This window comes from Rhinatrema bivittatum, chromosome 7, assembly GCF_901001135.1.
Source record: "Rhinatrema bivittatum chromosome 7, aRhiBiv1.1, whole genome shotgun sequence".
NCBI classification, from domain to species: Eukaryota; Metazoa; Chordata; class Amphibia; order Gymnophiona; family Rhinatrematidae; genus Rhinatrema; species Rhinatrema bivittatum.
The window spans coordinates 8,343,684-8,362,062 of NC_042621.1; the positions used below are offsets into that span (position 1 = coordinate 8,343,684).

At 45.4% G+C, this 18,379-nt stretch overlaps 1 protein-coding gene across 2 annotated transcripts in view; it reads right to left on the bottom strand.

Annotated features, from left to right (window-relative positions):
• The window catches only part of CDH13 (cadherin 13), a 1,208,179-nt gene that overhangs the window by 1,008,872 nt on the left and 180,928 nt on the right, over positions 1-18,379 (bottom strand). Inside the window, exons 1-2 of one of the 2 annotated variants that reach the window (XM_029608117.1) lie at positions 12,555-12,662; positions 93-204 (exon numbers count right to left, since the gene is read on the bottom strand). In XM_029608117.1, coding sequence (XP_029463977.1) covers positions 93-204; positions 12,555-12,656 — 214 coding nt within the window. In that variant the 5' untranslated portion in view covers positions 12,657-12,662. Of the gene's footprint in view, positions 1-92; positions 205-12,554; positions 12,663-18,379 lie in introns of those variants that run through there. The other variant, XM_029608118.1, reaches the window with a different exon arrangement.

Here is an 18,379-nt window from a genome sequence, read left to right on the forward strand (position 1 = left end):
TTCCTGATAAATCTGTGAAATCAAAAGTATGTTTACAGCATCTAAACAAGAAAAGCCCAAATTGCAGGAAGTCATAACATGGTATGTCTTACCGTTTGTAATCAGCTGGTCCTCAGCAAACTCAGGTGGCTGCTCCACATAAAGGATCTTTTGCTGAAATCCAGGGATGCATTCTAAATCTTCTGCAAATGCAATCAGCAGCACCTGAGGCGGCAAACAGAGCAGGGGGTTAGATCAGTTGTCAGATCTGTGGCTTGAGACAGTTCTAGATGTATTTTCATTTATTTTTTGCTGGTAATGGTCAGGAAACGGAAGTCATGACAGGCAGCCTCAACGCAGGAGGCTCCTAGAAGGGATTTTTTTTTGGTTGCTAACTTTGCAAACATAAAATAAAATGCCTTTAGTAAGCATGCATGCAGGGAAGAGCCATGCTGCCAAAAATCAGGCTCTCTTTAAACCTGGAGAGAGATTAGAAAAGTCCCATTAAATGTGAAAATGCCTTCAAGACATCATCATCACTCACAATATGGCTACCCACCGGCATCAGATTTGGAATGCAGTCTGCCAATATGAGATAGGATTTGAGCTCCTTGGGATAGCAATGTTTCAGAAGGTGACAATCAGGGTAGTTGCAGTGATGGGGTGGGAGGAGGGGAATGGATAATCAGCTCTAGGGCTGGTTGCAGAAATGGAGGAAGCAAGGGAATAGGGAACTGGACAATCAGTGCTTGTGGTATTTACTGATGCGAAAAGGGAAGAAGAGCATGAGGAAAAAGGGAACTGTAGGAGGAAAGGGACAAGGCAAGGTAACCAAGGTAAACTGGGAGGATTCTACACTAGTTGCTTCATTCCGCACTGCTAGAGCGGATTTTCTTTCCTCATTGGCCACCTTAGGATAGCTCCACAGCACTCTGTGTGGGTACAGCCATCCCTTGGACGTTTTCAAGGGTGCTTTCTTTGATGTGCACCCTTTCAGAAGAGGATTCTCAGAGTTGTGATTTGTTGCTCTGAATGAGCTCAGGATTTGAACCTATAACTTTCTGGTTCCAAAAGGAGCAGTTTTCCCCAAAGACGGACATTAAAAGGTTGATGTACTAACATATGGTATTTGCCGCAAGTTAGCAGCAGTGGAATTTTCCTACGGATGCAAATGAGCCCTCCCTTCTCATAAATCAAATCAAGCTTTACCAAATGACAAATATTGCTGTATTATTTATATGATATATTTTTATGCTGTATTTTGATTGTTGTATTTGCTTGACGGAAACTGCCTTGGGTTGAACTTGTTTCAAAGAAGGCAAGTATAACACAACAGCCTGGTCTGTTTAAGGTCAGCATTATCTGTTCCTTGCCTTAGCACTCTACAAGGTCACATGATCCACCAACACCTCTTAACCATGTGTAAGGAAAACAATTTGAAAAAAAATGGAGACGGAGAAGAAAATAAGGGGGGAAAAAAAAATCACACAAGATAAACCCACTCCTATGGACAATCACGTTTTACATCTGTATCCCATTTAAATATTTGAGAGCATTATATTTACAGTGAAATCAAAAACATCCTAATAGGGCATGTGGAAAGTTTACAATTACAGTCCATACGCCAAAGCTCTGCAGCTTAACGAGAGGACATGACCTCTTCTGATTTGGAAATTATGAGGAGTTGGTGTGAGATGGAAAAGTACAAGCTCCTTCCTGGCGGCTGTCTGAAGACGAATACTTTCATCTAATAGAACCATTACATAAAATACCAAATCTGTCAGACTAAAAAAAACACGTGCATTTTAATTATCTTTTAGAAGAAAAATCTTTCCCTCGATAATTGTTTTCACACTAAGAAAATACTGCTGATTCTGTTTATATATATACCTGCACACATACACATATATATACTCTATCCTGGGCTAACAGATCACAAACTTATAAAAAGATACAGGATACAATGACATTTTTCTTAGTTTGAATTTAAATTCCACCTTAATCTTATTCATTTTTTTAAAGGCTTTAATCTATTTTATCTTGAGATGGTTCACAGAAGCCTGGTCATGGCTCTACACTTTTCAATCTGATAGTATATTCAGGTCATTTCTGAAAAAGAAATGCTATTAAACTATAGCAATAAGATTCTTCAAGGATGATAAATATCCTTTAAAAGGGAACTGCATATCCATCTACTGTGCACAGACATGTCTTAAAAAATGAAAGTCACAACTGGGCTGCTGGAATACTGAAAGCTGGTTTATTAAAATATTTTCTTGTCTTAAGTAGAATAAAGGGAGAGAAATAATGTCCAGTCAAAACAAAAGAAACACCCACTGTTATAATTATCACACAGTTTGCCTCTTAAAAAAAATACATGAGACAAATATACATATGTAAGAACCTAATTCTGCTTATGAAAATAATTTTTTATATTGTTGTATTTGTGTCATTATAGTAGACAAGGCAACCAAAACTTGTCTTGAAAGCTCTCTGATCAGCAGTCACTGGCATATATGTGTGTTATACATTCAAAGTATTTTTTTTTGTTTAAACTACAATTAAAATTCTAAAGGTTCTTCTGTGATAAGAGTCTCAAAACCTGGCATGCCAGACCTCGTTCTTGATACTACAAAATGCATGTCTAAATTCATGATAGACTTGCATATTTAAACTTATGATAGAAGTCACAAAAGATTAATATACAAAACCTTGTCCATCATGGTTCATGTTTCAAAAAAAAAACCCAAAAAACTCTGCTTCAGGAGGAATCAGTTCATATAGGCAAACCCTTGGCATATTGAAGACTTTTGCTGCCATGCTGTAATGCAAACAAGCACAAAGGCAGCATTTAAATGCTCCTACCAGAACTGACTTATCTAAAGCTTGAGCATGTAAATATATCCACAAGACAAATTTAAAATTGAGAGAATTTTTGCAAATGTTTGATTGCAAAAAAAAAAAAAAAGCAAAAAACCTAATCAGAGGTTAACAGATTTGAATTGGCCCATCTTTAACATTAATATAATTTAGATTGACTTTATCAGTGGAAGCTAATTGAGCTCAACTGTAAAAAGCTTCCATCAACTGGATTCCCAAGAGGGTAAAAGCCCATAGATGAACCTTATTTGACATTAAGGGGAAACCTATGCAAACAAGAGAAAAAATATATGAATCTGAGCCAACCATGTGTCTGAATTACTGATTTCAAAAATGTACAAGTGACTTTTTTTTTAGATTCAAATTCAGGGCATATTAAAGAAAATCAGAACTCCTAGTGTTGTGTAAAATAGATAATAAAATAAATGGAATAGTTTTCCCAAGGTCAAACTTATAATATAATAGCAGATATGATTACATTAGTTCTTCAGCCCTGTTCAGCCTTTTACTGTGTCTTCCAAGAACACACTTGGAATACAGATTCAGGAAAATGTATTGGCACAACAATATGTACAAGTGTTGCCAAAGTAATGTATATGCCATGGTCGTGACGTGAGTCCTTGACCTGTGGCATGGTTGACGCAACCTAGTAGGTGGACCCACTAGGCCTATGCTGACAGCAGGTGGACTTGCTCTACCGGGACTGGAGCTAGAGTTTCACCTATACCAGCCCCATTCCCCGCAGGTTGAGTCCTTGGTTTCCAGGGCTGGCAGGGTTTAGTTGAACATCTGATATGGAGCGGACATGTCTCAGGCAGTGATCAGGACTGGCAACATGCATGGGCTTTTAAAATCGGCTCCTTAAGGAAGGAGATGTGAAAGACATTGTGAATTCTGAGAGTGGGTGGCAGTTTTAATTGGTATGCCACTGGTCCAATTGACTGGATGATGGGGAATGGCCCAACAGACTAAGGTGAAAACTTGGCAGAGGGATTCTTCAGTCATAGGTTTTGGGTACTAAGCCAGACTAAATCTCCCAGTTTGAGTTGAGGCGCTGGTTAGCATTTTTTATCTGCTTGTCTTTTGTAATTTTTCTGTGGCTGAAGTGAGCAGCTAATGGGTCCTCTGCCACAAATCTCTCAAATCCGAAGTCAACTGCAGGACAAGGGACCATCACCGGCATAGAGAGTGGTATCCGTGGGTGCCTGCCATACAAGATCTGAAAAGGTGAGGAGCTTGTTGAGTCTCCAACATGATTGTTGTGGCAAAATTCTGCCCAGGGAAAGAGTGGTACCCAATGTTCTTGTTGGTTTACATAGGACCTCAAAATTTGATTGGGTCTCTTCATCTGCCCAGTGCTCTGTGGATGGTATGCAGAGGTGAAGTCCAGTGAAATTCCAAACTTTCTGCAAAGACTTTGCAGAACCTTGTTATGAATTGTATTCTGTAGTCTGAGAGAATATGTTTAGGTGTGCCATGGAGTCAAAAGATATGCTAGAAAATGAGATGAGCCAGTTCTGGGGCTGAAGGGAATCCAGGGAGTGGAATGAAGTGAGCCATTTTTGAGAACCGGTCTACCCCAACTCAGATGGAAGCACAGCCATTAGAGAGAGGGAGGTCTGTGACAAAATCCATGGCCACATGGGTCCATAGTTTCTTGGGGACTGACAATGGCTGTAACAACCCCCAAGGGTAAGCAAGAGAGCTCTTATTGGCTGCACAGTTGGGACAGGACTCCACATAATGCTGCACATCATGCTTCATCTGGGGCCACTAATAGTAGTGATGGAGCAGCTCCATGGTTTTTGCTATTCTGGGATGGCCTGACAGACAGGAATCATGGCCCTACTGAAGAACTTTCTCTCAGAGGTATTTAGGAGCTACCATCTTCCCCAGTGGTACAGGAACTGCCGTGGCTATCATGACATTTCAAAGTCAAAATGGTTAAAGAATACTGACCATCGGGCCTGGCGTGGGGTCAGCCACTGGGCTTGCGGATAGTACTCCAGGTTTTTATGATTGGTGTAGATCGTGACTGTGTCTGGTCTCCTCCAGCAGATGGTGCCATTTTTCCAAGGCCAAATTTACTGCCAGGAGTTCTGTCTCCAATAGTGTAATTCTTCTCTGCTGGCATGAATTTTTTTAGATAAAAAAAAGCAAAGGGTGCGAGTTCCCTCATCGTTGTGCTGTGTGAGGACAGCCCCTACCACAAGGGCAGAATCATCTACCTCCACGATGAAGGACCTAGACAAATCTGAATGTTGAAGACAAGGCTCTTTGAGGAATGCCTGCTTGAGATGATGGAAGGCCTATATGGTTTCTTTAGATCAACTTCTGTTGTCAGAGCACTTTTTTGTAAGCACTGTGAGGGATGCGGCCAATGAGGAGTACCTGTGTATGAATTGCTGAAGCCCAGAAACCTTTGTAGGGCATTGAGCCCCACCGGCTGGGGCCAGTCCTGAATGGCTTTCACTTTCTTGATGGGAGATGATATAGCCTAGGAAGGGCAGCTCATTCTGCTTGAAGGTGCACTTTGAGTTTGACATATAAATGATTCTCCCAGAGCCTTTGCAGTACTTGCTTCACATGCTCCCAATATTGTATCAGTGAGTGGGAAAACATGAGAATGTCATCCAGGTATACCAAGATATGAGAGTAGAGATGGTCCCAGAAGATCTCGTTGACCATGTGTTAGAAGACAGCAAGAGCATTGCAAAGGCCAAATGGCATTACCAAATATTCATAGTGCCTGTCATGTGTCAAATGCAGTCTTCCACTCGTCCCCCTCCCATATGTGGATGAGGTTGTAGGCTCTCCTGAGATCCAGTTTAATGAATACTTGTGCACCCCGTAAGAGATCAAAGAGTTCTGTTAAGGGCAATGAATATCTGTTCTTGTGAGTTATAGCGTTGAGGCCCCAATAATTGACACATGGCTGGAGGGAGCCATCATTTTTCCTGACAAAAAAAAAATCAAGTGTTCAATGCTGCTCCCCCAAGGGGAGGAGCTAGCAATTTATGGTGAATCCTTGGGCCAATTGCAGATGACAGCGCCCTCAAGAGGAGATCCTGAGAGGGATCACCGGCTAGGCTGGAGGAGTGAGACAAACACAGATAGTTCTTTATTAGACTGGAAGTAGAACAGGGGGGGCAGTAGTGAGTTGATATGCCCGGCATGGTTGAAATCCCTCTGATACTGGAACTATGATCTCTGAGTAGCTGAGCTCTAGGGAGAGACGATAGGTAGTGAGTAGACAGGTATGCTGGACATAACCAGTGGTAGATGATACACTCACAATTATAGATATCTGTAATGTCTTCTTATGCAACAGAGTCTTCAGTATTCAGGAACAGGAGCAGCAGGCGAGTACTGGTTCCTATAGGCAGTCTGAATTAGAACTCACAATAACTGTGTATGGGATGGCTTCTGGAATAGAAGAGAGGCTAGAAGAGATTTAAGAACATAGGCCCTCATGGAGCGAGTACCGGTTCCTATCTGCAATAGTAACTCATGACCTCCGTACCTGCGATAATGTCAGACTGTAAGGAGTCTTAGAGATTAGGAACAAGGGCCCTCGTGGAGCGAGTACCGGTTCCTGTCTGTAATAGGACTCACTGTGTTCACGTCTGCGATCGCCTCCAGGCAATAGGAGTCTTCTGAATCTTCGGGAACATAGGCCCTCGAGGAGCGAGTACCGGATCCCATACTGCAAGCTGAAATCAAGAAGAGCGAGAACGGAGCCCCCGAGGAGCGGGTACTCCATGTAAGAAAAGGGAGGCAGAGTAACTTGGGGAATCGTACCCAAAGGGAAGATTCGAGTCCTTGCTAACTCGTTTGTAATTAGCAAACAAAGACCTTTTAAATTGAAAACGGATACATCACTACGGGGGGACGCCCCCGAGGTTCACGCCCTTGCTGGTACAAAGTCAGGAGCGCGCGCATGCACGCGTCCTACGTCATCAGGAACTTGGTGGATCCGTAGCGTCAGGCCAGCCCGGGGATCCCGAGGAGAAGCAGCAGGAGGATGCCGCGGCTGCAAGTTGTCCATCAGGCCTGGAGGGAGTCGCCACAGCGGTAAACAGGGTGGAGCGAGGGCAAGAAACAGGCACGAACGCAACATCAAGCCCCTGCAGGGGATGAATAAGGGCTCATAAACCCTCATGTTTTCTTATATGTAGTTTGACATGGCTGTCATTTCAAAGGCAGATAGGCTGTATACCTTACCCTAGTGGGCATCTTTCCTGGAAGCAGGTCAATCGGGTAGTTGCAAGTTCGGGGTGGCAGCGTATTTTTTACTAAAGACATCTGCAAATGTCGCATACTGTGGTGGGAAACTCAGGAGGGCTGTGATCTAAGTTCAGTTCAGAATCACCAGTTGAAGGACATGCATAAGACACTGTTGCTGGCAGGAGGAACCCCCCCCCCAGCGAGAAATTTGCAGAGCCTACCAGTCTACAATCGGGTTGTGCAGCATCAGCCAGGTAGGCCGAGGATGACCCTGCCAATATTTTACTATGCCAATCATTAAATACACTCAGCCTCTATTTTGAAAGTATATTTTTGGGCCTAAGCACACAAAATCAGCTATTTCAAGTGGCTGACAACTTGCAACAGAGCCATGGACAAGGCAGGGGGTGTCCAGCAATATATCCAAACTCCAAGCCCAAAATGTTTACAAAGCCATTTCCTTTAACACTGCCACTCGAGATGCTGGAGATTACTAGTCATTTCTGTAGCTTGCCTACTGTTGCGTGTCCTGTCCATGCTCGGCCCGTGCCTGGGCCTGCTCACCTCGCTAAGACATCCGCAGGTCCCGAGTCGGCCTCACCAGCAGCAGCAGTGAATCCAGCTAGGCCTCGGCATCCTGCAGTAGCGGTCGCCGGGCCTTCCTCTTCCAGCCAGGCCTCACGGTGGGGCTTGGCATCCACCTTGGCATCAGTCCCGCCCCTAGGCGCGCGCGCGGACCGCCCAGCCTCGATTAGTCTCAGCATAAAGGGAAGCTCCTACCATCACTTCCTTGCCTATCGGGTCGATCACATCGTGATTTCTAGTTTGCCTATGCGTTCCAGTCTGTGTTCCAGTCTCCTTCTGTTCCAGCGTCCTGTCTCCTCGTCTCCCCAGGTAGTACCTCTCAGACTGTCTTCTCGGTATTGACCTCGGCTTGTTCTTGACTACATTGATCGCTGCCTGCCTCTACCTGCTGCCTGTTTCTACGACCACGTCTTCTCGCTGCCTGGAACTGATCTCTGCCTGATTACCGATGACATCTGCATGCTGCCTGGAACTGTCCTCTGCCTGAACTCGACCACACCTGACTGTCTCCTGGAACCTGACCTCTGCTTTGGCTGACTACCCGCGGACTGACTACTGGTATTTGACCCCTGCTTTGCCTGACTATCCACGGACTGATTACTGGCTCTGACCCTTGCATTGGCTGACCACGCTTCCTTGTCTCTGGCCTTGATCCTTGCCATATATTCAGAGACTTTCTTTTGGCCTTCTCAGGCACCCCGGACTTCTGGCCTGAATATCAACCATGCACACCTCTGAACTTTCTCTCAAGGAGATCCTGCGAGGCCCACCTAAGACCAAGTGGCCCGGGTAACCAAGGGCCTAACCCAAGGGAATCCCGAGTTGCTAGTGGCGAAGCTCCAGCTAACCTCTGTCTCCTCTTGTGCTCCGCCTCCTGGGGGCAGGTGCTCCCTGGGTCCAACCAGGGAGCCTTCCAATCTTGCACTAGGCCAAGGGTCCACCTCCTGGCGCAACAGCCTACAGGAAAAGCAATAGCCTATTGCTACAAATAGTATTTTTTTTTTTTACAAAAAGGTAACCATGCTATATTACGGTAAATTTCAGGATTTTTATACTTTCAGCATAGTTTTTATTCTGTCTATGATTCTGGTGGTTTGTATTTCATTCTACAACTCTTTTAATGTTAAAATATAGCTTTGCTGTTCTACACATACTACAGTCACACTGAGCTTAAAGGGTTATCGTCCCTTGTTAGAAATTTTATTACAGGTCACAGGTGATGCTTGAGCATTTTCATTAAAATAAAATGAAAAGTTAAACTTTTGTTGAATATTCTGCAAAGCACAGGGAAAATAATTTTCAAAGGCGTTTTTCTGGATAAAACGATGTTTTGGCTGCAGAAAAGCCCTTAACTTTCAAATGGGCATGCGGGCACACATGTACATCAATGTGCACCCAGAGACGCAGCAGTTTTATAACATACTTTCACATACGCACCTATGTTATCAAATAACCTGGGCACACACAGCTGCATACAGACAGATTTGAGATGTGCAAGTGGGGGAATTTAATAACATGCCATCCCCAGTTTATCCACCAGTTCACCCGGCCTAGAGCGAGATCTTCCAAACCCCCCTGGTTCTTTAGCCTGCACTCACCCCACTACCCTAAACCCCTTAAATCCCTCAGGGATGCCAGTATTTCTTTTTTTTTTTTTTGTAATTCACACCTCCTCCATAGCAGAAGTAAAGTTACGCGGCACTGGACCTGGGCGTGCACGCAGGTACTTGTCCACATCTCGGCCCTGCCCTGGAATTGCCCCCATGAAAGAGGCATGGAGTGGGCGGAGGGACCAAACCACACCTGCACCACACCTCTTTTTTGTTTGAAGTGAGATATTTGTGTATTGGGAGATGTGTGCATGTCCTATGTGAACGCACTTCTCCAGATTATGGCACATCCCCAACTTTTAAAGTTCACCTCAGTATGAGGCGGCATTCCTGGGACAGTTGGAAAGGGGTTTGGACTTATGCACCTATTTTGGGGTTTTCAAAAGTATGCACGTAAGGTTTCCAGAAAATTCTCCACACAGATTATAGCGGGTGTGGTTGTGTGCAGATAAATCTGGTGGGACAACTGAAAGATAAAATCAGGAAGATCTGACGATTGGGATAACTACAGACCAATCCTTCCTTGTGAAAATTCTTTAAAAGGCTGTTCTTTCCCAATTAGAGTCTCATCTAGAAGACAAAAACCCTAACCAATTTGGCCCTTCAGAAAGAATCACTCAACAGAAACTCTTCTACAATCCATAACAGACCCTATACTGCAAGGCTTCGACTCCAATAAATCATACTGCCTAGTACTGATTGACTTAACAGCTGCCTTTGATGCTGTTGACCATAATCTTCTATGCCACCAGCTGAGAAAAATAGGGATTGAGGGAAATGTACTAAAAATGGTTCGCCTGTCAGAGTTTTCCAAGTAAAACTACATAATCACTTATCGGACACATTCCAGGGTTCTGCGTTATCAGCAACCTTATTTAATATCTACATGCTGCCTTTGTGCACATTATTAACTGACCTTGGAATAAACTTCTCTTTCTATATGCAGATAATCTGCAATTCTATATCCCTCTAACAAAATAATTTGAGAAAACAGTATCACTTATTTCTGAATATATGATCACCATGAAAGTTTTAATTCTGCAAGTTTTCTATCAATGAACCCGAAAAAAAACCAAAACTAATTTGGTTGAGCCGAAACCCACCAAAATCTATTCCACCCGATATTGATCTTGGAAATTGCCAACTAATTCCAGCAACACAGGTAAGGGATCTTGGTGTCCAAGTTGTCGAAAAGACCCACATTAGCAAACTGATCAAATCTGGTTTCTGCGAATTCTGGTTTCTGCGAATTCTGAGCTGACTGAAACCTCTACTAAGCACAGTAAACTTCAGAACCGTTTTACAATCTCTAATATTCTCAAACTTAGATTACTGTGATTCCCTATTTCTAGGTCCTCCAGCTAGTCAACTTAAACCACTCCAAAATGCTGCAGCCAGACTACTGACCAGAAAAAATTCAGTTACATCACCCCAATCCTGATAGCACTGCATTGGCTCCCTGTACAGTTGAGAATAAGTACTACTAATAATATACAACATGAATCCAAACAATGATTTGATGAGAACAACATTCAAACCACATATTCCCACATGAGTGCTAAGATCTCAGAACAAAGGCCTGCCAGAATTCTCATCTGACACAAACGAGAGACAGAGCATTATCAATTGCAGGCCCAATACTATGGATCTCAATGCCAGAGAATCTTTGAATAATAACCGACATTAGGAAATTTAAGAAAGAACTGGAAACTTGGCTATTCGATAATTCCTACTCTGTCTGGTATAACCAATTCCCCCTCACTCTGATAAGCAACTATGTCCTGCACATCACCCCATACTCTCATTCCCTCAGAACGATTACAAATGCATCTTATATGTCTGTCTTTGAAGTACACCCTTAGATTTGGGATCTTTACCTATATGAATGCCTGCCTTTGTAACTCATCCTTTGTCTGCCAGTGTTAAACCTGTACACCGTTATGATCTAGTGATTCTCAGATGGAATGATGGTATCTAAAACACTCAGATAAATAAATACGGAGCAGACAGACACACATAAGTCCGCTTTGAAAACTGGTGTAACTCTCTGCAAATTTTTCCAAATTTTCTTAGGCCGGCTGCCAGGGCCGGTGCAAGGGGATTGGGTGCCCCAGGCACCTTCAGCCTTGTGCCGCCCCCCTGTCGTGCCACCCCCAGCCCCGCCCCCAGTCGCAGCCCTGACTCCTCCCCCCCCCCCCCCGCCAAAAGAAAAACTTACAAAATACCTGGTGGTCCAGGTGAGGGCCCGGGAGCGCTCTGCTGCTGCCGGGGCCTCAGCTGCCACTAACCAAAATGGCGCCAGTGGCCTTTATGCCATTTTACTTAGTGGCAGCCGAGGCCCCGGGGGCGTCGGGAAGGTGGCACGGTGAGGCGGGGGTTGGCAGAACTTTGAAAGGGCACTTTTTGCCCTTTCAAAATTCTGCCGCCTGCCGCGGCGACCCCCTAAATCGCGGTGCCCTAGGCACAGGCCTAGCGGTTCCTCCGGCCCTGCCAGCTGCTTGACAATAACTTGCCTGAAGAGTCTGTTTGCATTGAACATACAAGTCATTTATGCTGCCCAAAAATCATAGCTGCCATGACCCAATAGTTATCACTTCATGAAACATTTCAGTTAGTGAGTGTATATACATGTTTAATTAAGGCATCTATTTTTAGGTGTTAATAGATTGTAATGCACACGCAAAGACAGTAACTTTAAAACAGGTGTGTGGGCTCCCATATCCATGTGTACATGGGTGAGATGTGTTGAAATTTTATGTCATGCACTTGTAATAAAATAGGCTGGGCACATGCATGTGAGCTCCTAATTTTAAGGTTGTATGGGCATGGCATGTCAGCCGTCGCCCGGCTGATAGACTCCACTTCTCTTTTGCTAGACTGGTTACAGGCACCACAAAAGTCCAAAGGCATTTAATTATACATTTCTCCACTGGCTCGACTCAAACCCTCAGTGGCTGGCTGGAAGGCCGGTGCTCTCCCTGATGAGGCATTGAGTACTGAGCTTAGCTTCTGCCCGTGAAGCTCAGTCTTTTTTTCACAGTCCTCTTCTCTCCATGTCACAAGTCCCAGCAAAACAAAAGTGTCCCAAACCAGGACAGCAAAGGATAAATCCAGCCCTGCTGGCCTGTCTGCCACCTCCCTCGTATCACTGGTCACTATTGCATACCCCAGAGATACCTCCACCCACTTGGCAGTTTTAGCAATGGGTTCTCAGCAAAAAGAGAACAAAACAAATTCAAAAACAAAGGGAAGGTTTTGAATCCACACACTCACCTTCCCTGGCACCACAGTTACTGTCCTTCTTTCTTTCTCCTGCAGAGGCAGCTTCCAGTAACAAAGACCTCCAAAACAACAGGTAGCAAGGTCCCAATACATCCTCCTCAGTCCCCAAAGGGAGACTAAGAGTGCTCTGGCTTTGGCTCCTTTTTATAGGATGGAGACTCCTCCCCCAGTAGCCAGGGATTGGCTCCTGGGTTTCCACCCTCCTTTTCCCACACCTGGGTCTCTGGTTTCTTTATTACTGTGGAAGGAACCTGTGTGGCTACACAGTTCCCTGTCTCCTGCTTTTTTCCTCCCTTCTTAAAATTTCTTCCCTGGGGATTTTAGTTCCTGGGACTTTTAGTTCCTGGGGAATTTAATCTTCCACCCCGAGCCAGCATAGTGACCCCATCACAGGGCACAGCTGAATTAACTACAACCCCCCAACCTCCTGACCCCCCCTCCCCCCAAGACTTACCAAAACTCCCTGGTGGTCCAGCAGGGGGTCCGGGAGCGATCTCCTACACTCACACCCTCGGCTGCCAGCATTCAAAATGGCGCCGATAGCCTTTGCCCTTCTATGTCACAGGGGCTACCGGTGCCATTGGTCAGCCCCTGTCACATGGTAGGAGCAATGGATGGCCGGCGCCATCATGTGCTCCTACCATGTGACAGGGGCTGACCAATGGCACAGGTAACTCCTGTAACATAAAGGGGAAGATTTTCAAAAACGGCGCGTTGGCGTACTTTTGTTGGCGCTACAGGCGCCAACAAAAGTACGCGGGATTTTAGTAGATACGTGCGTAGCCGCGCGTATCCGCTAAAATCCTGGATCGGCGCGCGCAAGGCTACCAATTTCATGTAGCCGGCGCACGCCGAGCCGCGCAGCCTACCTCCGTTCCCTCCAAGGCCGCTCCGAAATCGGAGCGGCCTCGGAGGGAATTCGCTAACGCCCTCCCCTCACCTTCCCCTCCCTTCCTCTACCTAACCCACCCCCCCCGGCCCTGTCTAAACCCCCCCTACCTTTGTTGGGGGATTTACGCCTCCCAGAGGGAGAAGTAAATCCCCGGGCGCCAGCGGGTCGCTGGCGCGCCTAGACGCAACCCAGGGTGGTTCCGGAGGGCACGGCCACGCCCCCGGACCGCCCCGGGCCGAAACCACGCCCCCGGGCCCGCCCCCGAAACGCCGCGTCCCACCCCGAAAACGGCGTGCCGTTCGGCCCCGCCCCGACACGCCCCCCTCGGAAAACCCCGGGACTTACGTGAGTCCCGGGGCTCTGCGCGCGCCGGTAGGCCTATTGAACATAGGCGCACAGGCGAGCAGGGCTCTTAAAATCCGCCCCAGTGAGTGCAAAGGCTATCAGCGCCTGAGTGCAGGAGATCGCTCCCGGACCCCCACTGGACCTCCAGGGACTTTTGGCAAGTCTTGGGGGACCCTCCTGGTTTAAATTTGCCTCTTTAGATGGCCGAATATTTCGGCGAAGATTCATTGTATTTGTGGGGAATCGCTATACGTTTCGCTTCCCTACGAATACAACGAATATGGCCCTATACTTTGCGGATTACAAATACGTAGGGAACAAATGCACACCCCTAGAATTTTATAACACATCCAGGCCATGGCCAGCCTCACCAGTTCATTCACCAGTTTGCCCAGTCTACAGCTAAATCCTCAAGATCCCCCCAGCTATCCCAGACCCCTCAATCAGTCACATTAGTGGGTAGAAATTGTTTTTTTCTGATTTACACCTCATCTATAGCAGAAGTAATGTTTGCTGAAATGGACATGAATGCGCATGCAGGTGCGTAGCTACACCGTGCATATCTCTTGGCCCCGCCCATGAATGGCCAGGCCCCGCCCCTTTTCCCCTGAGATATTTGCGCATCAATAGTTTTACGTGGATGTGGGCGGCTTATAAAATAGAGTGGACCCGCACAAGTGCTAGATGTGCGCCCATCTCTCAGTTTTGGCACATGTCTGGCTTTTAAAATTCACCTTAAAGCACTTGGTTGTGCTAGTGCTACTTTATAAACCTCTCACATATGCGCATAAGTAACTACGTGCAAATAACTTTGCTTGTGCAATATCAGGAGCAGATTAAGGGCGTACCAGAGTGGGGGCAACATTTATGTGTCTAAATCTTGATTTTAAAACCTGTAAACACAACACACGTATGGCTGTTACCTGCACGTATTTACTTCTGCTGATTATCAGGTGTAAGTCTCAATAAAACTCTTTGTAGCCAAAAACTGATTGGGTGAGGGGTTTGGGTAAACTGGGGGCGGGGGGGGAGGGGTTCCTGCTGAAGAACCAGAGGGGTCTTGATGACCTAGAAATAGGCTGGTGGAATATTTGGTAAAACTGGGAATTTCCTTCAGGCACACCTATTATAAAATATGCTGACTCGTGCTTCTAAAAGCCAAGGTCCTAAGGAAAATACGTGAATAACATTTCCTTCTGTAACTGCTTAAAATTAGTAGCACGCATATGCCATTTTCCTAACTGATGCTCAGCTACAGGTTAGGAAAATAGATGCTCGTAAATTGAGCATCCCTTTTTCTAACCTGATCACTGTCGTTTTGTTTTTTTTCTGCAGCTTTCTGTGGTTCCTCCTGCTTAGTAGTGCAACAATATTAAGTAGGAGGAGCCACAAAAAAACCCTGTACTCTTTGCTCTTCTGAGCATGGCTTGGGGTGCCTCAAAACTTAACACCCGTTCTCGGCTGGCATTAATTTTTTAATGTTAAAATGTGTGCGCTGGCCACACATTTTTTTAAAATCAGGGTTACTAGCTAATAGCCTCGTTAACTTGGCATTTGCATATGATGAGCGCTGTTAGCTATGCACTGGGAAGGACGTGCGTTTTGGACGCGTTAATCCCGATATTGCATTAGACGAATGTCTAGCGCGTGCAAAATGTCGTACAACCACACGTTTACAGGTACGCTGAGCTCAGCGCCTGATATTGCATTGGCCCCAAAGTGTTTTAACATTGGCATTAATACGTGTGATAGACACCTTGCTTAAGCATATTAATGGCCAATGTTTACACACTTTAGAACATTGGCACCTATATAGCTCTTATATGAACATCAGGATTTAGAAAGAAGGGAAAAAAGCTCCCGGAAAGTCTAAACTTCACCTCCTCCTCCTCCCCCCCCTCTCCTCACCCACACCATTCCTTGTACAGAATATTCTAGATCACTCATGTGATAGACAAGGATGTCAAACCGATTGCAAGGACAGAGCAGATTGGAAAAAGAAAATCCCTGAAAGGGGCTGACAGGGTGGGGAAGTGTCCCCCTCCAATGTTGAAGCCACCGAGAGGAGAGGTGATCAATCCCCACCAGCTAGATTGACTCGTTCATGTTGCGTCCTTCGGAAACAGATGGCTGCGACCGCCCTGTCTTACCTCTTTTCTACCCTTTTCCTCCTCCTTGGGCAAGATGGGTGCCTCCGGTGCCGAGTGCCGAAACCCTCAGCATCTCCAACTCAGCATGGGCAGCCCAGTCCGCCATGCTCCATCCTGTGGCCTCCTAGGGTGCGTGTGCGCACGTTGCCTACGCCTATGTACACGTCATGGCTGGAACCTCGGGGGCATCCCCACCGCATGACGTCAATACCTCCGGGTATTTAAGCCTCCGCTATGCTACCTACTTTGAGTTAGCAAGGACTTTGGTTTAGCTACTCTGACCGCTCTAAGCTGCTCCCTTAGACGCCTCGCTACCCTCCGGGGAATCTCGCTCCTGATGAAGCTCTAGGTACCCACTCTTTGGGGGCCACTTGCTTCCAACTACCCTTCGGGGTTTCTACTAACTTGACACACGTTCCTCGGGGGTCTCTCTCTCTTTATTTCAGGATCTCCTGTACTATCAGGTACTCGCTCCTCGAGGGCCTACCAGTCTCTGTATCCTGCACCACCGACCTTCGGTCCCACCATCTTCACTGCCAGGAAGACACTTGCACTACGCTCCAGTGAGTACCTCTATGATCTGGTTCTCCAACTCCACCCACCAGGCTCGGCTTAATCCGCACCACAGGTTCCTATCTACCTTGAACATCTGGGTGAGATTTCTACATCTGAGACTGTCAGAACGTATTGGCATCTTCCCGGACTCCAGTGCCTTTCCTGCCTGCCTCATACCATCTATCTACAGCAGTACAATAAAGCTTTCCACTTACAAGTGTCCGCTCTGTATTTAGCCTATCGCTGTGGTTCCCCACAGGGCCCCTCCCCATGGGAGGAGTCATCTCCACTGCGACTAAGGGTCCACACAATGCCACACTGGATCAATTTCTTATGCTTCTGAGAGGATTTCACCCAGAAGCTGGAAAAGGCAACTTTACATGAGTTAGTAAAGAGATTGTATGTGGAATAAGAAAGGGTTATAAATTGTCTAGCTCTGCTTAAATCCTGCTCTTTTCAGACCTTTGGTAGCTGTCCTTGTTTTTCAGATCTTCAGGCGATCAAGAGGGAGGGTCATGGACTGGAACATGTTTGAAAGCGTTCACAGTAACAGAAAAGGCTTCTTTTCGTGCACATCTGAATATTTACAATAGGAAAATTATTATGGCTAAGAAAGATTTCTATTCTACTATTCTATTCTTCAGCTGCTAACAGACCACATAAACCTTTTGAGCAGATGAAAAAGATCATGTGTCAACCTATTGTTGAACCAAATGTAGTAGATAATGATTTACTGGACTGTGACTCTTTCGCTCAATATTTTCCTTCTATGATTGCAAAGTTATACTCTAAGTTATCTGTTGGATTCCAAACAATCACAGATACCTCTGTTATTGATTATTCTATAAAGCATTTGGCAAGATTACAGCTAGTCCTCTGCAGCTAGATTAGTGTTAGGCTTCCATCCTTGGGATCATATATCCCAGTACTCAATGCCTTGCAGTGTTGTTCAGTGGTTTGCAGAGGTCAGTTTAAAATTCTCACCTTTGTGTTTAAGGTCTTACAAAATTTGGCTCCTATTTACTAGAAGACTCAGATTCATTGTTATATTCCTTCTACGCAACTCTGCTGATCTAGTGAAGTCTCTCTTTGTGTTCCTTCTGTAAAGACGCCAGATTGGGTAGGACGACTAACAGAATTTATTTTGCTATTACTTCAGAATTTTGGAAACATTTAAGTTCTTCAGTTAGAAATATAGTGACTACCCTAAATTTCCAGAAGTTAACAAAGAGTGCCTTGTTTAGCCAAGCATTTCCATGAAATGTCTTGGGTTACATTTTCACCTGTATTTTTCTTTTTTAATTTAAGAAAATTTGTGTTTGTTTTATTTTATGTTCATTTTATTATTTTTGTATGTTGCTGTGGGTGACTCATAAGTGTGAATAAATAAATACAGTAAAGAAATATTTTAAATGTCAACCCTGTTTCAGAGCTTTTAAATTGGAGCATATAGATCTTAGTCATACTTTTCCAGCAGTGTGCTACCAGAAAATACATATTTTTCTACTCACATTGATGACCGGGGATCACATGGGGGACGCTGAGCGGATACAGCAGCCTGTTTTTGTGTGTGTGTGTGTGTGTGGGAGGGGGGGAATATAGGAGTCCAAAATTGTTTTTTCACTGCTGATCCTATCACTGTTAAAGGGCTTTGGCAGTCTGAGGAAAGGCAATGGGAGGGCAGCTGAAATTTCGCTCTGCAATGGCCTGCCAAAGGGGTCAAAGACTGAATATGCCAGCCGACTTACAGCCTCTGGAGAGAGAGAGAGAGATGGCAGAGGAAGTGTGTCTGAGAACTCCCACCATCACCAGGTGTTCAGCCAGCAGGGCATGGCAATGGTGGGATGAGACTCGGTGGACCAACTGAAGGAACT